Source organism: Columba livia, chromosome 2 (genome assembly GCF_036013475.1).
Source record: "Columba livia isolate bColLiv1 breed racing homer chromosome 2, bColLiv1.pat.W.v2, whole genome shotgun sequence".
NCBI classification, from domain to species: domain Eukaryota; kingdom Metazoa; phylum Chordata; class Aves; order Columbiformes; family Columbidae; genus Columba; species Columba livia.
The window spans coordinates 100,275,763-100,295,756 of NC_088603.1; the positions used below are offsets into that span (position 1 = coordinate 100,275,763).

The window sequence follows — 19,994 nt, forward strand, 5'->3', positions numbered from 1 at the left end:
CCGGTCTGCAAAGTCACTACATAATCCGTCTATTCAGCTTCCCCTGTAGATTCTCCGTTCCCTTCCCTGGCAAAATGTTCAGGAAATCATGATCATAGTTATACAAGAGCATGCTGGGCACCAGGTACCCACACTGCTGGCATTCTGTACTGTCTTACTGCTGCATACAACACTTATCACGGTCTTCAGGTCTCTGAAACTGAAAAGGCACGGAGTAGAAAGAAGACTGACATCAGAAATTAACTATTTTATCTGCTCCTAGGGCTCACGAAGGTCCCAGTTCACAGCCAAACAGCTGTTCTTGATGGTTAAATACAGACATTTTACTCTTTAGGGATGTTTTCAGATTGTGGAAAACAAAACTAAAACACAGATTTTTTTATTTTGTTGTTGGTTGTTTGTTTGCTTGGTTTTGGTTTATGCTAATACTTGAGTAGAGAGACTGAGTAACTCAATGTAACTCTGAACATGTCTCTTCCTTGACCTTGGGGTTGGACCTGGTGACCCCAGAGGTCTCCTCCAACCTCAGTGATTCTCTGAAACTGATCAAACACAACCAAGTTCCTGAAAATCAGTATTTCACATCATTTCAAATACAATTTTTTTTTTCAATGTAATCATCTCACCTTTTTCTGTCATTCATTTTACAAGCTCAATGGGAACTTAAATTGTGAATCCAAACATTAAAAGCTTGCTGAGTAACACAGGTGTCTTATGCTAAGGAAAAGAACACTGTGCAGTAACTTGGGCTTGTTTCTGGGGGGAGTTCTTTTGGGGGGTTGGGTGGAGAGCCTAAAATGCTATTAAAGTGAAAAAATACAATTAATAGAAAATAAAAAATACAGATTTTCTGTGCAGCAATTCTTTAAGGTTCAACCAGGGGACTCTTCCAGAATTATATTATCTCCTCAAACTCCCTTCAGCCCTCAAAGTAACTCTATAAAATTAAAAGCATTAAACTGTGAGCAACCTACCTGTAAGGTTATGTTGTTAATACTGGTAGCATCTATTCCAGAAATTTGAACATTTTGTCCAACCAGATTAGCAGCAAGTTGTAATTGTATTCCTTCAAGAGTGGCCAAGCTACCATCTGTCAAGGACACAGTTAAGTCACCTCCAGCTACCAAAGAAAACAGTTATATTATAATGCTTTTCTTTATCATTACTGACTGTCTCTTTAAACTTGTTTATTTTTATAAATTAAATCAATATAAAAGCTATACACACATTTATTTATGCCAAGAAAAATAATTTGGAGTATTGCCTGTTTTAAAGCTTCATATAATCTATATCATTCAAGGATCATTACTACTCAAGCACTAGCTGTAACAGCATCCTACAAAACAAGAAGCACTCCAGAGTAGCTTTGGAACCTGGAGAAATTTGGGATAAACCTCCCTGGACAGTGCGCAGTGCCCAAATACAAGCAGCACTCACACATGATATGTACATTCCGACTCTGAACACACCCATGGAAGCTACTGCCCCATTTTTGCACAGCACGTTGCTCAAGAAAGTATCAAAGTTCAGCCTATGTGCATTACTGTGTATTTGCAGGCATATCTTCAAAATCATAGACATGTTCAGAAAAAAGTGCTGAAGCAGCATAGAAAATCAAAGTCTTCCTTTCAGAAGTGACAGACAACCCAAGACCCACAATTTTAGTAAACTTTAACAATACCAGAGAACGTTTCAACAGCTGAACACTATTCTGCTCTTAAAACCGTCCCTGTCCCATCTTTGCCTGAGGCTGGTTGGCACTTATACACACAATTCCTGAAAGTGTTTCATGAGTTTGCAAGGATCATTCTCAAAAGGTCATTTTCTTGCAACATGAAGCATGTTGGGTATTCTGTGCCAGTTGGCCTCAGACTCAGATCATGGTCTGCGGCACATTTAGTGTGCTAATGCAGCTGTAGTCACAGTCAATCAGATTTCATACCCTAGTTTTTTGTATCGAGGTGTTTTTACTTTTTTTTAATTTTAGACTATTAACCACACATGTACACTAGAGCATGTGCACTTGAAGCACACTCTTCATTATTCATGTAAGTAACTAGTGTAGACAAGCTTTTTCTTTGCTCTATGATCTAATGCTTGAATACAAAATAAATCTTATGGAATGGAAAGCTTACAGAATAATTGTTCTGCTTCTCTTCTTTTTAAGAAAATGCAAGAGTACTACCAAAAAGAATACAAGTACTCCAGCTACTCGTCATCTGTATTTTCTTCCTTTCTGCAGTGTAACACCACAGTAGAATTGAAGAGATCTTTTTAGGCGAACTGCATACATTTTCCCCCACATTCTTAAATAAATAAATTCCTGTTTATGTCACCATGGTGCACTGAATCATTAATTCAGTATAACTCTTACCTGTCTGGAAGTAGTGTTTGGTATAATTTTCTGAACTTTAATAGAAAGCAATGTTCAGTACTTGATCTCAACACCACCATCAAAAAGTCATCCATTTTTACCTGACACTGAAGCAGGCAGGATAGCCTGGCCCACAAGTCCTTGTTGAAGTAAATTTTGATCAAACTGGCTCGTCAAAACGGAATTGTTCATGATGAAAACATTAGGGTCTGTCGAGACTGAATTAAGAAGATTGACTGGTTGTAGTCCCTCAGCTGAAGTACGGGTGACAGGCTTCCTAACTTTCTTTGTCTCTGTTTTATAATGACACTGTATGTGGGTTTTTCTGCGCCCTGAAGTACGAAACCGTAAATCACAGTGCGGACATTTAAAGGGCTTTGCTCCTGTATGCAGACGCATGTGGACTTTTAGACTCCCTTTTGTAGAAAAGGAATTACTGCATACATGACAACTGAAGAGCTTTTGGCCTGGAAAAGTTTCAAAAACAGAAAGATAAGTGGTAAAACCTCTGAAAATCAACAGCACTGTACCAACATTTTTAAAAAAATATTCTAAACTAATTTGAACAGAGTATATTTGAAATAACTAGTGTTCTTCGTTGTAATTAGGCTGCTTTTTAAATGAATTTTTGATCTAAATGAAGAGTATCTTAACTTTTTCCTATTTCTAAAACTCAATGTGCTGTTAAATCTTTCATGCAGAATCTTATTTGGTCACTTTGATGCCTCTGTCCTCATCATCTCACCTTCCTGACTAATCAAGTTGTTTCAACTGTACCGATCATAAAACTGGAGAATTAGAAGGTTTATCTCGACCTCTAAGTATCTGGCTTTTCTGTACTTAGCCACTCCTTTCCTCCTTAATTCCAGCAGTTGTTCTATCCCACTAGATGCTATGTCAGGATACAGGAACTAAGCATTGAGCTGAAGAACTGCGCATCTTGCAGGAAACCTCCCAGCCAGCCTGCTGGTCTGAAAGGTGCTGATATGATAGAAGCTACAGTAAAACCCAAAAATGTTTCTTTACATCAAGGTATATTACAGGTGAAGTCACGCAGGTGCCTAACCAGGCAATTTTCTTTTACAGGTGAGGAGCAGAGTAGCTTTTCAAACTGAACTGTTGTTAGAGAAGTTCCAGACCATCACACTGTATTTTTTTAAATTATTCGTTTAAATAAGTATGGCTCAACATAAAACCAATGAACTATTAGCTGTAGCTATTGCCCACAGATTAAAACAGCCCTCCAAAAAGAGATCCAATGCTATTATGCAGAAACTATACACCAGTTAAACTTCATCCAACACAAGCCGGTCCAATTATAAAAGAAAACTGAAAAGAATCCCACAAGATCAAATGACTTAATAAGGCAAATTTGATGTGGCTTTTGTAGTGAAAATTACACTTCACAGATCTATGAGAGCTCTTTGAGGAGACCATATTTTCAACAAGTCAACTGTATCTGGATTTTTGGAGTTTTACACTGTTTTTATTTGAGAGGACCTTAGAAAAACTGTTGTCACAGGATGAAAAGACAGAGTGCTTTCATGAATTAAAGAGAACAAAAGAACAGTGGGCTTAAGAATAAAATAATCAGATGGCACACTGAAAACCAAATGTGAATCAAGGAACTTACTATTACTGGATGTACAGGAGGTCATTTGATTTTCACCCAGTTTTTCAGAAAACAACTGGATAAAACTAATGTGCAATGTTTGGTTAAAGGCAGTGAGCAAAAAGATACAATCACTAGTTCCAAGTCCCACAACTTGCAAACTGCTTGAACCTAGAGGAACACAATCAAATCCCTGTTTTGTTCTTATCATTATCCTTAGCATCTGCCACCAACTGAGACAAGATACTAATCTACACGGAGATCTACAAACAAGAGTAGTGTTTCTTACTAAACAACAGTAGAAAGTAGAAATACACTGAACTAGAACAGGAGCTTCCATGAGCAAAATAATCATGTATTACAATATTAGAAGCTTCCTGTCTTTTTTTTTTTTTTTGCATTTTTGACACGACCTTATAACGCATTCTAGCAAAACTGTAGCCAGCTTTAGAAATTAATTAGTTAGAACTGAGTTCATTACAGAAGTTCAATGGGAAGAAGAAAATGAGTATGAAAGATATAAAGAGGGTTTTTTTTTTTAATTTACCCCAAACTGGGGTTGAAAGATACTACTACTAAAATCAGACCTCTCTCAGGAATACAAATAAACTACTGTAAAAACCTAAATATTACAGAAATTAAGTTTATATTCAACTTGCATGATTGAAATAGCTGAATGCTCACATTTTTTGTACTCTTATATTTCAATCTACTTAGCAGCAAAATCATTAACATTTATAAGTTTTTTTTTAGCTTAATTTTATAAAATCCTCTAACTCTACCCTCTTGCTCAGGAAAATCATTTCGCATTGAAATGCTACAGCAGGTTTGAAATCAAATATATTAGAGATATGTACACGGTTTTTACATGAGCTAAGCCTATGACTGCTTTATAAGCCTACTAATACAGGCTGCTCTAATAATATGGTTTATTCAAAATATCATAATATGATTAATTTGATGATGCTCTAAGTACCAAATTTTACCTAACACTGCCATTCAGTGTCATTTCCCAGATCATAGTGTAACATGCCATTCCTTGCAAAATCTTCAGTTAGAACAGCTTGTCAAGAAAGTAACCAGTTTCTAAACAAAATCTTACTGACCTGTGTGCGTTTTAACATGACAATCCAGAGTGGATTTCACAGTGAAACTCTTTCCGCATTCATCACACTTATACGGCTTCTCTCCAGTATGGATACGAACATGCCTAATAGTTCCAGAATACACGTATATGTGATTTTCTACTTTCATATCAGATTGTAGAAACATTTATTTCGTATCTAACTATTTTTAGAATTGAATATTTACATTAACATTACATTAAGCAGAACTAGTAAAAATTGTTTAAGCATTTGTCTTTTTTCAAACTGATATTTATATATTTTTATATGCAAGTCTTATAGTAAGAAAATAATTTATTCTAAAACAACAATATTTTTAATACTGCAGGTAAAGAAATATGAACAGGCCAGTTGAGTCATATTCAGAATATATAACATTTTGACACATATTTTTAAACTCTTCTAAAAAGAAAAGTGTATGTAAATATGAGTCAAACTTTAGCTTAGGCATTAAAAAGTTATATGAAACTGTAACTGGTAAGTTTCTGGTGAACAACTCAGAAAACTGAAAATATGCAAAACTTTTCTGCTCCTTACCTGACTAAATCACTGGGTTTTTTAAAGCTTTTGGGGCAATAACTACAACAGTTGGCATATTTGGGCTCTGCTTCCAGTTCTGCTTGTTTATCTTTGATCTCACTAATTCTGTCTTTCTCTGCAGCAGACTGGACAAGAACTTTTTCTGAGACAGTGGCACTTTCTCGAGGTCTAATCTTTGCCAATTCTGCCGTTTCTTCTTCTGTAAAAGTTATGACACCAGGACGAGATTTTCTGGAAGTTCTTTCAGAGTTTTCATCATCATCTTCAACACACGCAACTATTAAAAAAAAAAAAAAAAAATACACGTCTGTCTGGTTTAATCTGGCAGCTGAAATTACCAAAATAGAAGGGTTTGTTACTAAACAGATGATCACTACATTACATGCTTGGACTTACACCTCTTTCAGAGGTCTAACTACTCATGTCTGTACTTCTTTTAAACAAAGCTGGATTTATAATTCTTATTTTTCGCAATAATTAAATAAAGGTATAAGCCATTTAGGACAAAAAACGTTCTGCTTCAGCGACACACTGAAATAACTAAGTAACATATAAAACCTTGAATACACTGGACAGACTCCCGGAAAACTGATTTCTTTAAACAATTTAGATAACAGAACAATTTCAGTGGCTCTGGCCATTAGACATTATCCATGCTGGAAGGCTAATTTACAACATGACTGTCACAGTACTCATGTAATCAACTGAAACATCTGTACTTGTTACGTAGTAAGGACTGCAAGAGTAAAAATGAAATAATTTACCTCCCCCTTCTGTTTCTGTAGCTGCTGCTACAGCTGAGGAGACTGCCTGATGTTTTTTCATATGTTTTTTGCAGTGAACAGTTGTTCGAAAGCTTTCATCACAGAATGGGCACTTGTAAGGCTTCATGCTCATGTGAGTTGCCATGTGCCTGGTAAGGCTGCCATTAGTTGTGAAGGAGGTATTGCAAATGCTACAGCTGAATGCTTTAACTCCTTAAAGTAACAGAAACAAATAAAAGTAGCACACCATTTGTTTACGTTTACTTATACATGACATCCACAAAACCCAAATGTGAGTTAAGCTAATATAGAGCTGGTGTACACTGTTACCTGTATGAGTTTTCTCATGTGACTTAAGAACTCCTGAGGAAACAAAGCCACGGCCACAGAGTTGGCATTTATAAGGTTTCTCACCAGTATGTGATCGCACATGTTGCTTCAAATGGCTGGATTTCTTAAAACCCTTGTTGCAATATTCACATCTATTAGAAGAAAATTGTTTTCATTAGTTGCATATAACTATTTGCCATAAAAGATTCAGGAGATTCTGTGACAGAACCTAAAAGCAAAACAAACCTATATGAACGCCTGCTTTGATCTTCATTATCCTCAAGAAAATGAGGCCGTTGGGTATGCAATTCAAGTTCTTCTTGTGACGACTGATCTTGTATCAAGCGAGTAGTCTAGAAATCAAAGCCTCAAGTAAATTTCAATAACACAATATTGAAATGAAGTCACAGAAACAGGCAAGAAACAATACAGAATCTACAAGTGCACAAGTGATTGAATTTATGCTTGCTTAAATTTTTGACATGAAATTAAGAGTGGAATATGATTCCTCACTCTTTCATAGTGAGAAGGAAAGCAGCAAAATCTGCACTTACTGAATTGGAATAAACAGACATCATGCTGCACTTACACCTCCCTGTGAATCTACAGAAAAACTTGTCTTGAGTCTTGCAGATTTTCTGGTGTTTAAGGGGTTAAATTTAACACTAAAGCAGTCATTTAAAACAGTATAAGCCCCACACCAAGTAGCAAAACACGCAGTGGTGCTGACAGACCTCACTACTTTGTGAACAGGTTTTTCCTCTAAGCAAAAACCACCAGAGAATAAACCTTGAGAATAACAGTATGTTGTAGGATTTGAGGAGAAGAAAACTCCAAGGCCTGTACACTGAAATTACTCAAACTCCTTCAGATCTTAAAACCCACCTCAGTTCTCTGATGGGCATTCGCCCTTTACAAATAAGCATGAAGGGACAATAATTCATGCAGGTCATCATGGCAAACACATTACTACAGATGGTCTTCACTCTAGGTAATTCTACCACCATAAAATATTATATCTAAACTGTATTTTTAGCAATTAAGGCTTTTACAAGTTTGACCGGATGAGAACCATGGAAGAACAATATACACTGCAGTCTGCAGGCTCCATGAATGATCACTGCACATTTGTTATGTTATTTTTATTTCTTGATCATATCTGTATCTATAGACATTACAGAATTAGGACAGAATATAGTGCAATAATGTAAAATTATTTTCTAACATTAGGTCCTTAGTTTTAGACTTACAGTCCAACTTCATAGCATTAGATCATTTTTTAAACCTAGATCATCAAAATGTACAACTCTTTTTTTCAGAAACATATAGCTGGGCCACTTATCCTCCCCCCAGCCTTTTACTTTCCAGCTGTTAAACATAAGCAGTCTAGAAAATAAATCATGAAACTTTTCTGACTTCTCAGTTTACCTAATCGCCAATGAAATTGTTGAAAAAAATCTCATCACTGAACATAGAACAATGAATTTTGCCTTCTAGTACTTACTACGTTAATAGTATCTGTATTTGGAACCTGAAGAAGGGCTGGTGGATGGTAACTCGTTGAAAGAGCCTGAGATTCAAGTGTGCTTGAATCCTGCAGCTGCTGTACAGCTGGAAATTGAGTCTGTTGATTGTAGGTGTCATTCACTGTAAAACCTGCCAGAAATTGAACAGTCACAAACCTGGAAAATACACTGAATTGGACACGCTTTTTTGAGGACTACCTTCAAACAAGATTAAGTAGTATTACCATACAGTAATACTTATTTTATACTCTTCACTGTTAAGTGCCAAAATACACAAATGTTTCTGGCATCTACATAATATGCATAACAGGGTTACTTACCATTAGCTGGAATTCTATTGGAAAATCTCCTCCACAGATAAACACTGTTTGAAGTTTCTTCGGGGTGCCACAATTACCTTAGAGCCATTGAAATTTTGAATTTCTTGTATGTAAGCATGCATGTGTCAAACAGGTTGACCCGTCTCCCTTTATCCACGTTGGTACCACGCTCCCTTAACTACACTGGAAGCCGATCACAAGGATGCAAAGCTCAGTGGGGAGGATGGCGGGTGAGTGGAGGAGATGACCCAATAGGAGAACTCCAGTTTCTGATAAAGTAACCCCCTTTTCTCCTCCTTTGGATCTCCTCCACATATTCCCACTCTTTAGATAACAGTAAAGTAGAGCCTCTTAAAGGCAAACTGCAAAGTAAAAAATAAACATATTTTTATTCACATTTCCAGTGTAAAGACCTGAAATTTTTATTCGGTTTTATTCTTCTGAAATGTCAGATCTTAATCACTTCATTTTCTAAACAAATGAATGAAATTATAGTATAAATGATTCAGAGCCAGGGAATTATAGCTCAGATTGCAGGGTTCTTTAATGCTATTAGAGATGCCCTTTTATCAATTGCCCTAAGCCATAATACTTCTCTTATAAAAAAAAGAAATCAATATAGTGGAAAAAATGAAACCACAGGTATTCAGTAAGTAATTAAGGTAAGGGCAGCAATTTTATAGCAATTTCTGTGCAGTTTGCCTTTAGGGGCCAAAAAGGGTGAAGATTACGAAAACAGGGTAGAAACAAACCCACATCAGATGATCACAGCATCCAAGGCCAAAAAGCAATGCTTAAAGAATGTTTTGAATTATCAAAAACTGGGAAGTGTAAGTTCAAGCAGAAATTCTCCCAAAATACCCTTTTAACAGCAGAAGAATACTGTTATCAATATAGGAAAAATACCTACTTGTATGTTATTGTTTATACCACAGAATGAAAACTAAAAAATGTAAACAAATCTTAAAGGCATTATTAGTCAGGTTGTAATTTATCACCAAACCTAATGCTGCAACTTGCATATTATTTTCTCTCCTAAAACTACCAAGTTTATATGAAAAAAAAAAAGATTCAACAAGCTGAACCTTGCACCTCAATTACTCTTAAAAAAATTACCCTGAAGAACAGCGATGCAAAACTTTATGGTGATAAGAGTACTGGTAGTTTTTATTTTCAAATATATTTTAAAAGCACCTTTAGAGAAAAGTTATATTCCTGCTACGCTTGATCAGAACACAAAAAACCAAGCCTCAACTGAAACAAAAGTTATGCCACTTCCATGCCCTACCTAAAAAAAGACATAACTATTCAATGTACCAAGAAACAGCTAGCTAAAAAACACTTAACCACTAAGTAATTTTTACTAGCTAAGAAGGAAAAAAGAAGTTACTACACATGCCCTGTTTCACTTAACACTGTTTTAGAGAAAGAAATTATTGACATCCTGAAAAAACTCCCAGGGTCACAAAAAAAAAAAGCTCAGGAAGAAAAGCTCTGAATTTAGAGGTATTTTGGGAGAAACTGAAGAAATACTACTTCTAAAAGTAGTTCTGGAACAAATACAAACCAACGTTGTAACAAGAATATGCATGATGCACCCCCATTGTCCGTAACACCTAGTCGGAGGGTCATTTTCCACGCAAAATTTTAAGAAGATCTGACAGTTTTGAGGACGCTAAAGGCATTTGTTGCCACCACTCTATTCCTACAGAGCAGCATTTAAAATAAACAAACAAATAAATGAACCCCAGACATTCAGTCTGGGAAACAGACAAAAATGAATTTCAGAACCTTCAGGTCTTGTTTTCATCAATATATATTGTTTCCCAGAAGCTTCTGCTCGATCTGCAAAGAACAGGGAGCATCTTAAGCTCTGTACAATAAGGGGAATCTCTTACTACAAAGTCCTCTAAACTTGGAACTGGATTTTTTGTTATTTCAGTACAAGTTTGCATTGCTTGTTCTTCTTGGCTTTAACACGTCACCCAATCTATTCTCTTCTACAGTAACAAAACACACTGACAGAACAGAATACTCTGGAAATAAGTTTACTAGTGGAAAGATATGTCTTGCATCTGAGAATCAGCAAACAACAGTAAGATAGTTCATAGCAAATACAGTATTCTACTTAAGACAAAACTCAATGTGTTTACTGACGGATCATTTGAATTCTAACATTATGAACATATCTACGTGCATGTGTGCATCTCAGTGACTGGCAATTAAATGTTCTGCAGCTTTGCTTCCTAGGCAGCTTTTGAAACCAGTATTGACTGGAATCAACATGTGAATAGTTACTGAAAGAGTCAGGATTTTAAGCCCCGAGATGACAGATCAGCTTCTTTGGAAAGCAAAACAGCAGTCTGGTGGCAAGGGGTCATATGGGTTACCAAATAACAGTATTTGGCCTCGTAGTTTTTCAAGATCACTCTCGTATCACTACTAACTGAATTATTAACATTCAACCACGGATACTTTAAAGGAAGAAAAGGTGACATAATCTATATTAAAGCACATTTGGTGACAGATGATATTCAAAAACCCAAAGACGTTTTCTGATAAAAGGTCAGTTTGGTTGTTCTGACCTCACTAAGAAGTCTTCAACTGAAGATGCCTGAATATATAAACTGCAAAGTCCTTTTTCTCAGTCTTCAAATCTAGCCCAAATGAATATTAAATTATGATACAGCAGGAGCCTCCTAAGATCTGCGCTTCTTTACAAGTCTGAACATACCAAGAAGATCTATCTGAACAAATTAGAAATTCTGTAAAAGTATTACAAACCTGAAAGAATAAAATTCTGACAGGTCTTTGCAGGCTTAGAGATCAGCCTCATCTGTCTGGAATGCAAAGATTTTTTCTTTCTTCTTAAAAAAATGAAAAAGGAAAAAACCCCACAACCTACTGAAGATTTTTTTAAAAACTCCTACATTGTTTAATTAATAAACACTGACCCAAAATATTTTAACAAGAATACAGCCTATAAATATCAAGGATAAAAATGACAGTGTTTTAAGCCTCAATGTTCTGCCTAGTTGACAGGAAAAAGAAATTAGGAGCATGAAGCACAGATGCAGACATAGGGAGAGGGTCGACCAATTTAACGCATGCATCCGCGCAAATGCTTACCTACCTGAAATTCAAAAATTTTGAAGGGCTCCAGGATCTTCAAGGAAACTTCAAAGAGTAGGGAATCTGTGGATGAGATTCCAAGTAGAATAGGAGACATCTTATACAAATGAGACTTAAAAAAACCCCCACACCACAAATGTTCTGAATCTCTGTACCAATTTTATAATGTATCGATGATCAGCCTAGATTTCTGATGATGAAAGAATTGTTTTGTGACATCTAGAAGAGTCTCCTCCCTCCTCAAGAAATCACTCAGTATTCAATATTTATTTAATGGAGACGATACACATACATAGAAACTGAAGTCTAAGTAAGAAAACAAAACAAGGTTTACATACTGGATTTTCAAATTCAAAGGAGCGGTAAAAATCCAAATAAAAAACACCACTAATCTTGAGAGTAACATGCTTTTTTCTGTAGTCTCTTTTCATTCATTTTTAAAACTGTAAAAGGTAACTAATGAAAAAATGATCCATAGGGTTTTAATAGGACCAGGTTCAGTCTTGAGGCTTTAATATTTCAGTCAGAGGCTTTAATATTTGTTCTCAGTTACATACAAAGCAGCAAAACCTAGAGAATTAAAATTTGCAACAAAATATACTATTTCTTCACAGTGTCATGCAACTTCGTACAATCATGTTTTAACAAAAGGTGCTACACAATTAAATGGGAAATGAAACTAAGAACAGAGAAGTTTAATCAGATGCAATAGCAATTACTGGTTACCAGTTATATAAATATGAAGTTATTTGCTGGAGTCAGAAACACTGAGGAAGAGATCAGCTGGTCAGCCAGTGAGGTATGCTTTCCCAACCAAAACAAATGAAAACATACCCCACTTCCCTGCCTCCCACCAAAACCAAAATAAAACAATGCTAACAGCTTCATATCAAGCATCAACTCCAGAAATCCAGCAGTGAAAATCAAAGGAACACAGTCATTTCTTCATTCTCTATAGGCTACATAAGCCTTACACATATTTCTAAGTATTTTGTAGGTAAAATAATAAAAAAAAAAAAAGTTTTCAAATGTTTAGTGCCTCTTAATTTGTTACTTATGTAGCTTTATAAAATAAGAGGAAACTGCTGGGGTTAGGTGAAAGTATGAATATGAATTTTGGACTGAATATATTTTGGACTGTCTTTTTCCACAATGTATCCCCACAGCTACTCAGTCAAATCTTAGATCATGTTTCTGATCCTCTCAAGTTATGAACACTTATCTTTAGTGGGAGAGTTGTGTGAACAGCCTACTGCCACAGCAATTTCAAACACAATCAAGGAAAGAATATTAAATGCTTGATTCTTCTCTCTGGTGACCAGTGACAGAACTTGAGGGAATGTCAGGAAGATGTGCCAGGGGAGGTTTAGGTTGGACATGAGGAAAAGGTTCTTCCCCCAGAGGGTGGTGGAGCACTAGAACAGGCTCCCCAGGGAGGTGTCACGGCCCCAAGCCTGACAGTGTTCAAGAAGAGACTGGACAAGCCCTCAGACACATGGTGTGAACTGTGGGGTTGTCACATGCAGGGGCAGGAGTTGGACTCCATGATCCGTGTGGGTCCCTTCCAACTCAGGACATTCTACGACTCCATAAACCCCACACTGTAATGACTGAACACCAGCTATTTAAGTATTCAAAATATTCTACAAAGTACAGTTTCAAAATAGTAGTTTCATAGTTTTTGCAAGTTTTCTGCATTGCAGTTACTTTGACTGTGGATGCCCATTTTTTAAATGCTTTATGATAACTATACTATAAAGTCAGATTCATAAAAATCACTTTTAAAACCTTTACTTATTACTAACCTTGTGATAAGCCCTGTTGATCAAACGGCTGCTGTGTTATAGCTTGTTGTTCAAACTGAGTGATGTTTTCCTGTAGAGCATTTTGGGATGTCACAAATCTATCTGAAACTGGGAAAGGTGAAGGAGGGGGAAAAACAAAATAAAAAACCAAAACCAAAACAAAAACAAACCAAAAGGAAGAAACAACAAGGAAAAAAAAAAAAAAGTAATTAACCAGATACTTCAGTTTTTCCCAAAAACCTGAAAATGGATTTTTACTGCATTAAAAATAAATAAAAAATATTAGCTGATTAGTTATTTTAAAAATTCCTTGTTGTAGGCTTTATTTATATTGCTCTGTAGCACTTGCTAAGCCATTACACCATGAAAAAGAGCAAATAAACAAAGTCAAAATACTTTGTTCCACTATTATTAACAGAATGAGTTACGTGAAATATTTTGTATTCTCCGACCTCAAAACGCAGGCATTATTTCCTAAGTAGACTATACAGTAGTGCTTTTTATTAAAAACACAGGTGACATGGTAAAGTTTTGTGCGCATGTTATTATTTTGCTTTATATTTGTTTAGTAGTTTTATTTGGTGCAACTACATGGTACAAACCTTAATCTTTTTATATTTTTAACAGTAAACCTAAACACGAATGGAAGAAATTATACAACATACTTTAAGTACTTAGCTTTTACTCCATGTGTTTTTCTAGTTATTTACTTGCATTGTCTCAAAATCCAAATCATTGAAACTTGTGAAGAAAAAGTTATCTGAGAACTTGCAAACTTACCTCACAAACCTTATATTTCAAATACTCACCCTCATCTTGCTCTAAAGGCTGATCAGCCAATTGTTGTTCTAGTGCTGTTTCTTCCGTGCCTACTACTGGCTGCTGGTCTAACTCTAAAATAGCCTGTTGATCTGTTGCCACAGCTTCTGGCTGCTGTAGCTCATCACTTTCAATCTCCACTTGCATCTGTGTAGAAACATGAATGCTCTGCTGATCTACTGTAGAATCATCTATTGTAGTAGACTGCTGATGCTGCTGAAGTTGCTGTGCAAGTTCATATCTGCAAAGAAAGGTAAGAAGGTCTTTTTATGGCTTCAGTTAGACAGTCATCCTAACTATTTATGTGAATAAATTTTTATTATATATCATAACTTACAATAACTTCAGAGCTACCTAAGTATTTGTTAACCATAAATAAACATCCTTATTCACTTATTAGCATCAAATATTTTTAAGGAAATGCTACTAAAATACATTGAAGGATTCATATAAAAATTTTAAACATACCTATGAGTCTTCATGTGTTTTTTACAGTTTAGTGATGTTTTGAAAGTTTTTTGACAATATGGACACATATACGGCCGAAGGTCATTGTGGATCCCCATATGTCGCCTGAGGCTACCACCAGTAGTGAAGGCCCCGTTGCATATAAGACACTTAAAAGCTTTCAATCCAGTGTGTGTTCTAATATGTGCCTTCAGAACTCCAGCTGACACAAAACCTCTTCCACACTGAGAGCACTTAAATGGCTTTTCACCAGTATGTGACCTTTTTAAAAGAGAGCAATAGTTAAAAAATTGCATTTTAAAATTAGCAAAATAAACCAAAGGCAACTGCTATATGGATGGAAGAGGCCTCAGTTAAGAAAATCCAGAAATTAAAGCTTCAATAAATTATAGACAACCTGCATCTCATCACTGGCAGGGCTAGAAGCAACACTGTCTGACAGTTTAAATTGTGTTCTATAGTCTGATCTCCTCTCTTGATCATACTTAGTCTCGATTAAAACATGCAGGTTGAGTTTTTCCATGTCAGATTAGTATACTAGTTCTTCAGACTAGTGTAGTATCATTTACATGTATTTTCCTCAAGTCATCTGAAGTAACATCCACAGAAGTTTGGAGAAAAATATACAGTTCTCATTGTATTATATACTACTACTATGTTTAATAATGAAACTTTTGGGAAAAGGACTATGTCCATCCTGAATACCTCCTGAACAGTGCAACTAGCCTTTCAGACTGCTATATTCAATAACAATATTCAAGTGGGGAAACTCTCTCAGCTATACTATCAACATGTCCCACTCACGATACCCTTCCTTCCAGAGGTGTGAGAGGAGTTTCCCTTTAGGACTATACCGAGATATAAAACAGACTGAAGGACAGGTTGGGAAACGAGCTGACTGCAATGAGGATCTTAAGGGTTACGGCTGTAGCATCCAAGGAGTGAGAGCTAGGAGGAAGGCAATGTGAATGCTAGGATACAGAAGATAAAGGCAGTAGGATTTAATAAAACTGAGAAAAGTTAGGGATGGCTTACGATTACAGTAGCCTCAGAAGTCCATGACCACCACATCAGATGTCATAATAAAGTGTGACAGATACCAAATTACTGGTTTACTACCAATATATGTCTATGGATCCCAACCCTTCCTTGATGTGCCTCTAGGAGAATGTGACACACTATTCGGTCACTGCTCTGTTGAAAAATACCCCTACTGCAAATTTCTCACTGTTTCAGAGAGAAAAAAAGAGCTTTCTAAGCAATGACCAGCACCATTCCATGAAGACAGACCAACCACACAAGTGTTAAGTTTAGTAATTTAGGTACAACAATGCCAATTTATGAAGAACAAACATGGAAGAAAAGTTTCTAATTACTCTACAAAACCCCTAGGAAAGCCAAACTAAGATAAGTTTCACTCAGTACTCTGCGGCAAAGATCAACCAGAAAGAAGCACAGTGGCAAGTGATTGATACCCCCATCACATCTTTGTATTTTGTGTATGGGAGAAGGAATACAAAGATGCACATAATAAATAATAGGACTCTTAAGGATAGTTCATCCTGAGCTGTAGTACATGTATACCTAACAGCAGAATGAGTCCAACCACAGGCATTTGAAGAGCAGAATTTTCAAACAGAAGATGTATTCTGACAAGTAAAAAATTATGAGTATTCAGTGCATGTAAATCGACTGTGTAACTAATAAGCTGTTCATACTCTTTGTAATTAAAGCACTTTTCATTTCCATTCAAAGGATCCTGACAAAAGTGTGAAAAAGAAAAATAAACTAGGTAAATCAACTACTTTTCTCTAACAGAAATGAAAGATGAAAATTTATGAACCTAAATAAAACTTTAAGCTACATAAATGCTTTAGTAAAATTTGCCTAAATTTACCCTATATTTAGGCTAGATAAAGGCCTCTTTAGTGGCAACTAACATTTTAGTGGTAACTAACCACTCACACACTCCCTCTAAGAAAATAAAGAGACAAGTGTGAAACACAATTAAAATCAGCTATTTCAATGAAGGACAATGAGGGTGGTAATGATACAGACCAGCAACACTTACTAATTTCAAATTATTTTGATTTAAATCAATCCAGCTTGATTGTGTCTACAAAGGACAGTGAGAAATAAAGGTAGGACATTACAAAAGGAAAAGCTGTGGTTTTGCAGGGGAACTCCCTCCCGTTAAGACAGCATTATAGAAACCAAGAGCTGTTTCAAGACAGTTTGAGAACCTACCAATACAGAACTTGATGTGTAAGGAGAACACGAGGACTCACCACGATTTGAATTGGAGGGAGTGAGGAAGTTGTACAGAGCTCACATTGCAGAAACAAGCAGACCACCACCTGCTTGCTTGGAAAATTTCCTTAGATCCTAGTAATCATTGTTGGTGGTTTTATTCTTTTCATATTTTCTGCTCCAGTTATTCATAGCTTATAAATCAGGGAGCAATGTTTGATAACTTGACTAAATGTCAAAGCTCAATGCTTGTAAAACTGCAACCCCATGTAACTTTGAAGTTATCTTTTCTTTTGAAACCAAGGCTGGATTAGTTACCTCCACTGGCTCCCCTCCAAACTTAATTCTTCTGTGACTCCATGACCTTGTGGTTGTAACAAACACTCAATATATGGAATTTGAGCTGAGCTTTAAGCAAGAACATTTACTTGATTACAACATAAGCCTAAATTCTTTTAGGTTTAGTACACAGAAAACAGCACACAGAACAAAAAGCGAATTTCCTTCTCAAAAAACAGGAGTTACATACAAAGCAGATGATCTGGAGTTACAAGATTATGACAAGAATTCACATCCAACACTTGCTATTTTCTTCACATTGTTCAGGAAAGAAAAGTGCTAATAAGCTAAACTGCACACTAAACACAACCACTTGTACTGCTAGGACTGCATATAGGTATGAGTTACTTCAAAGTCTCCTCCAACTTTACCAGAAAACTCAATTATCACTGGTTGACTACTTAGACACTGTAAAAAAAGAAGTCTTTTCAGCGAACATTATATAAAATTCATGCTTTTCCATAAATTTATTATTACATACATTTCCTTTCTTCTTTGTATTTATTTTACCTGATGTGTTGTTTAAGATGACAAGATTTTTTATAAGCCCGATGGCAATAAAAACATTTGTATGGTCTGTCTGCATCATTCACAAAATTGTTGTTAAAATAATTTTGGAAGAACTGGCTATTCCTTGGGATTGGCTGGATAAGACCTGCACACAAACAAAAAAAGAAAAATTAATTTGTAAGGTTATTGCAAAGTGGCAGTAAGCTGAAGAGATACTATTTTAAAAAACAAACAAACAAACCAAACGAGACTAAAACTTTAGCATTACAGTTCAGAAAGAAAATGAGCATGTTTTCAGCACTTATTTAAAATTATGCATGCATCTATTTAGCATTATACATATTACATTGCAGATGCCATCTATTTTAGTGATAGTTCTTCATCCATAGGTTCATCTCACAACATTAAGCCACACATATGTCCAAAATAAGCACTAACTTTTAAAAAAAGCTGACAGTTATGAATTCACTACTTAAAAAATGATACTTTGCTATTCTAACCTCCACCTTAACTAAATGAGATTTAATCAATGTGCCCCAAACACACATGATAACTTGACAAATATTTAATAGGCATTTTGTGAAAAATACAGAACACCATGATATATACCTGCCTTTAGAGGATAAAAAAAGTCCATTAAAAATTGTTGTATTTGTATCTCCTCTACTTTGGCAAATCATTCCGTCTTGCTAATTCTCTGGGTACCTCCAAAAATTTATTGGAGGAAAAGAAATAATAAAGACTCAACTTATTTAAACAAATGCTCTTTATACAGTGTTCCCTGAAGTCAGTCAAGTGTAGTTTTGGAAAATCAGTTAAAAGTTTCTGCTATTAAATGACCAACTGCTAATGCAAGAGTTTTGTCTCAGAAGCAGCCAACAGAAAGGCATCATCCCAAACACTGTGACAGAATTGGAACAGTGGCAGATTTTTCAAGTAAAGAAACTACTCATCATCATTCACACATCTATGAACGCAGAAGTACTCATCACAATATGAATACACAAGGCTGAGGGAGTGATGCAAAGTTTCAACAAACATGCAAAAGATCCCTTTATGGTCCTGAATATTCACCACCAAAGCCTTTTATATCGTCTTTTCTTTCTGTAGACTGCTTCATCTAGCATGCTCTGCTTCATATTCAGAAAGGAAAGCCCAAAGGGTTTCTGCTGACTTCCAAATGTAATTGAAAATAATAATGTAGGCTTTTTTAAAAATGCAGAATATGTATCAACATCTTTTTTCCATCAAAGGGGCCAACCAAAGAATAATACTAGTACAGAGCAACGATACCAGTTTCCTGACACCTCTAAAAGAAATAAGATATATATAAATATTATCAGTGGGTTGAAAAAGCACAACACCAATGTCCTGGTTTTGTTAAAAAATAAGTTTCTCTTTTAGTGAATTTGCCTGTCAGCTGAAGCCTTCATATTAACTGCATTTTCCTGGAGAACCAGACACATGTTTTGGTAAACATAGCAATGAAATGCAAAGTTATTGATAAGCATGGATGGACATCTCGCAAGAGGGGCGACGAGAAAACAGGTGACCAAGAAACTGACCAACTGTGTATAACATTCCATTCACTTGAATACTTCATATAATAGTGGGAGATCACGAGGATCTTGTTCCTCTTTGCCCTTCTTTGTCCCTTCTGCTTATGGCCGACATTAGAAGAGGACCTTGCTAGTCGTCCTTGCGAATTGAGGCCTAGTGAGAGACTGAATCCAGCTCCAGTTGGCTGCAGAGTCTAATCCAGGACTTTGGGTGCTGGCTCTGCAGTTGTTGAGACTTTCAAGATTGGTTTTGTATATTTTGTATTATTTTCTCTATTCTTATTAGTAGCATTAGTAAAACATTGTTAATTTTTCCAACTCTCTTCTCCCTGTCCTCCTTTCCCTCCCGATTGCCTGTCCTTAGTGGGAAGGGGGGAGAGGGAGGGGCGAAAGGGGAAGCGGGGGGGAGAGGAGGTTAACAATACATCTGCCAGGGTTTTATTGTCACCCCGCAATCAAAACCCTCGACAACCTTCTAGACAAATAGTGGAACTTCTTATTTTCACATCAAACACCCCGATA

At 36.0% G+C, this 19,994-nt stretch overlaps 1 protein-coding gene across 9 annotated transcripts in view; it reads right to left on the reverse strand.

The window, feature by feature from the left end:
* ZNF236 (zinc finger protein 236) overlaps window positions 1-19,994 on the reverse strand; it is an 80,949-nt gene that overhangs the window by 23,112 nt on the left and 37,843 nt on the right. For 7 of the 9 annotated variants that reach the window (XM_065052994.1, XM_065052992.1, XM_065052997.1 and 4 more), the window contains 12 exons: window positions 17,914-18,058; window positions 14,815-15,075; window positions 14,337-14,587; window positions 13,528-13,635; window positions 8,249-8,400; window positions 6,991-7,097; window positions 6,745-6,896; window positions 6,415-6,627; window positions 5,648-5,927; window positions 5,093-5,196; window positions 2,476-2,841; window positions 975-1,120 (listed from right to left, as the gene is read on the reverse strand). In XM_065052994.1, the coding sequence (XP_064909066.1) occupies window positions 975-1,120; window positions 2,476-2,841; window positions 5,093-5,196; window positions 5,648-5,927; window positions 6,415-6,627; window positions 6,745-6,896; window positions 6,991-7,097; window positions 8,249-8,400; window positions 13,528-13,635; window positions 14,337-14,587; window positions 14,815-15,075; window positions 17,914-18,058 (2,285 nt within the window). The remainder of the gene's footprint in view (window positions 1-974; window positions 1,121-2,475; window positions 2,842-5,092; window positions 5,197-5,647; window positions 5,928-6,414; window positions 6,628-6,744; window positions 6,897-6,990; window positions 7,098-8,248; window positions 8,401-13,527; window positions 13,636-14,336; window positions 14,588-14,814; window positions 15,076-17,913; window positions 18,059-19,994) is intronic. The other 2 variants (XM_065052993.1, XM_065052998.1) reach the window with 2 other exon arrangements.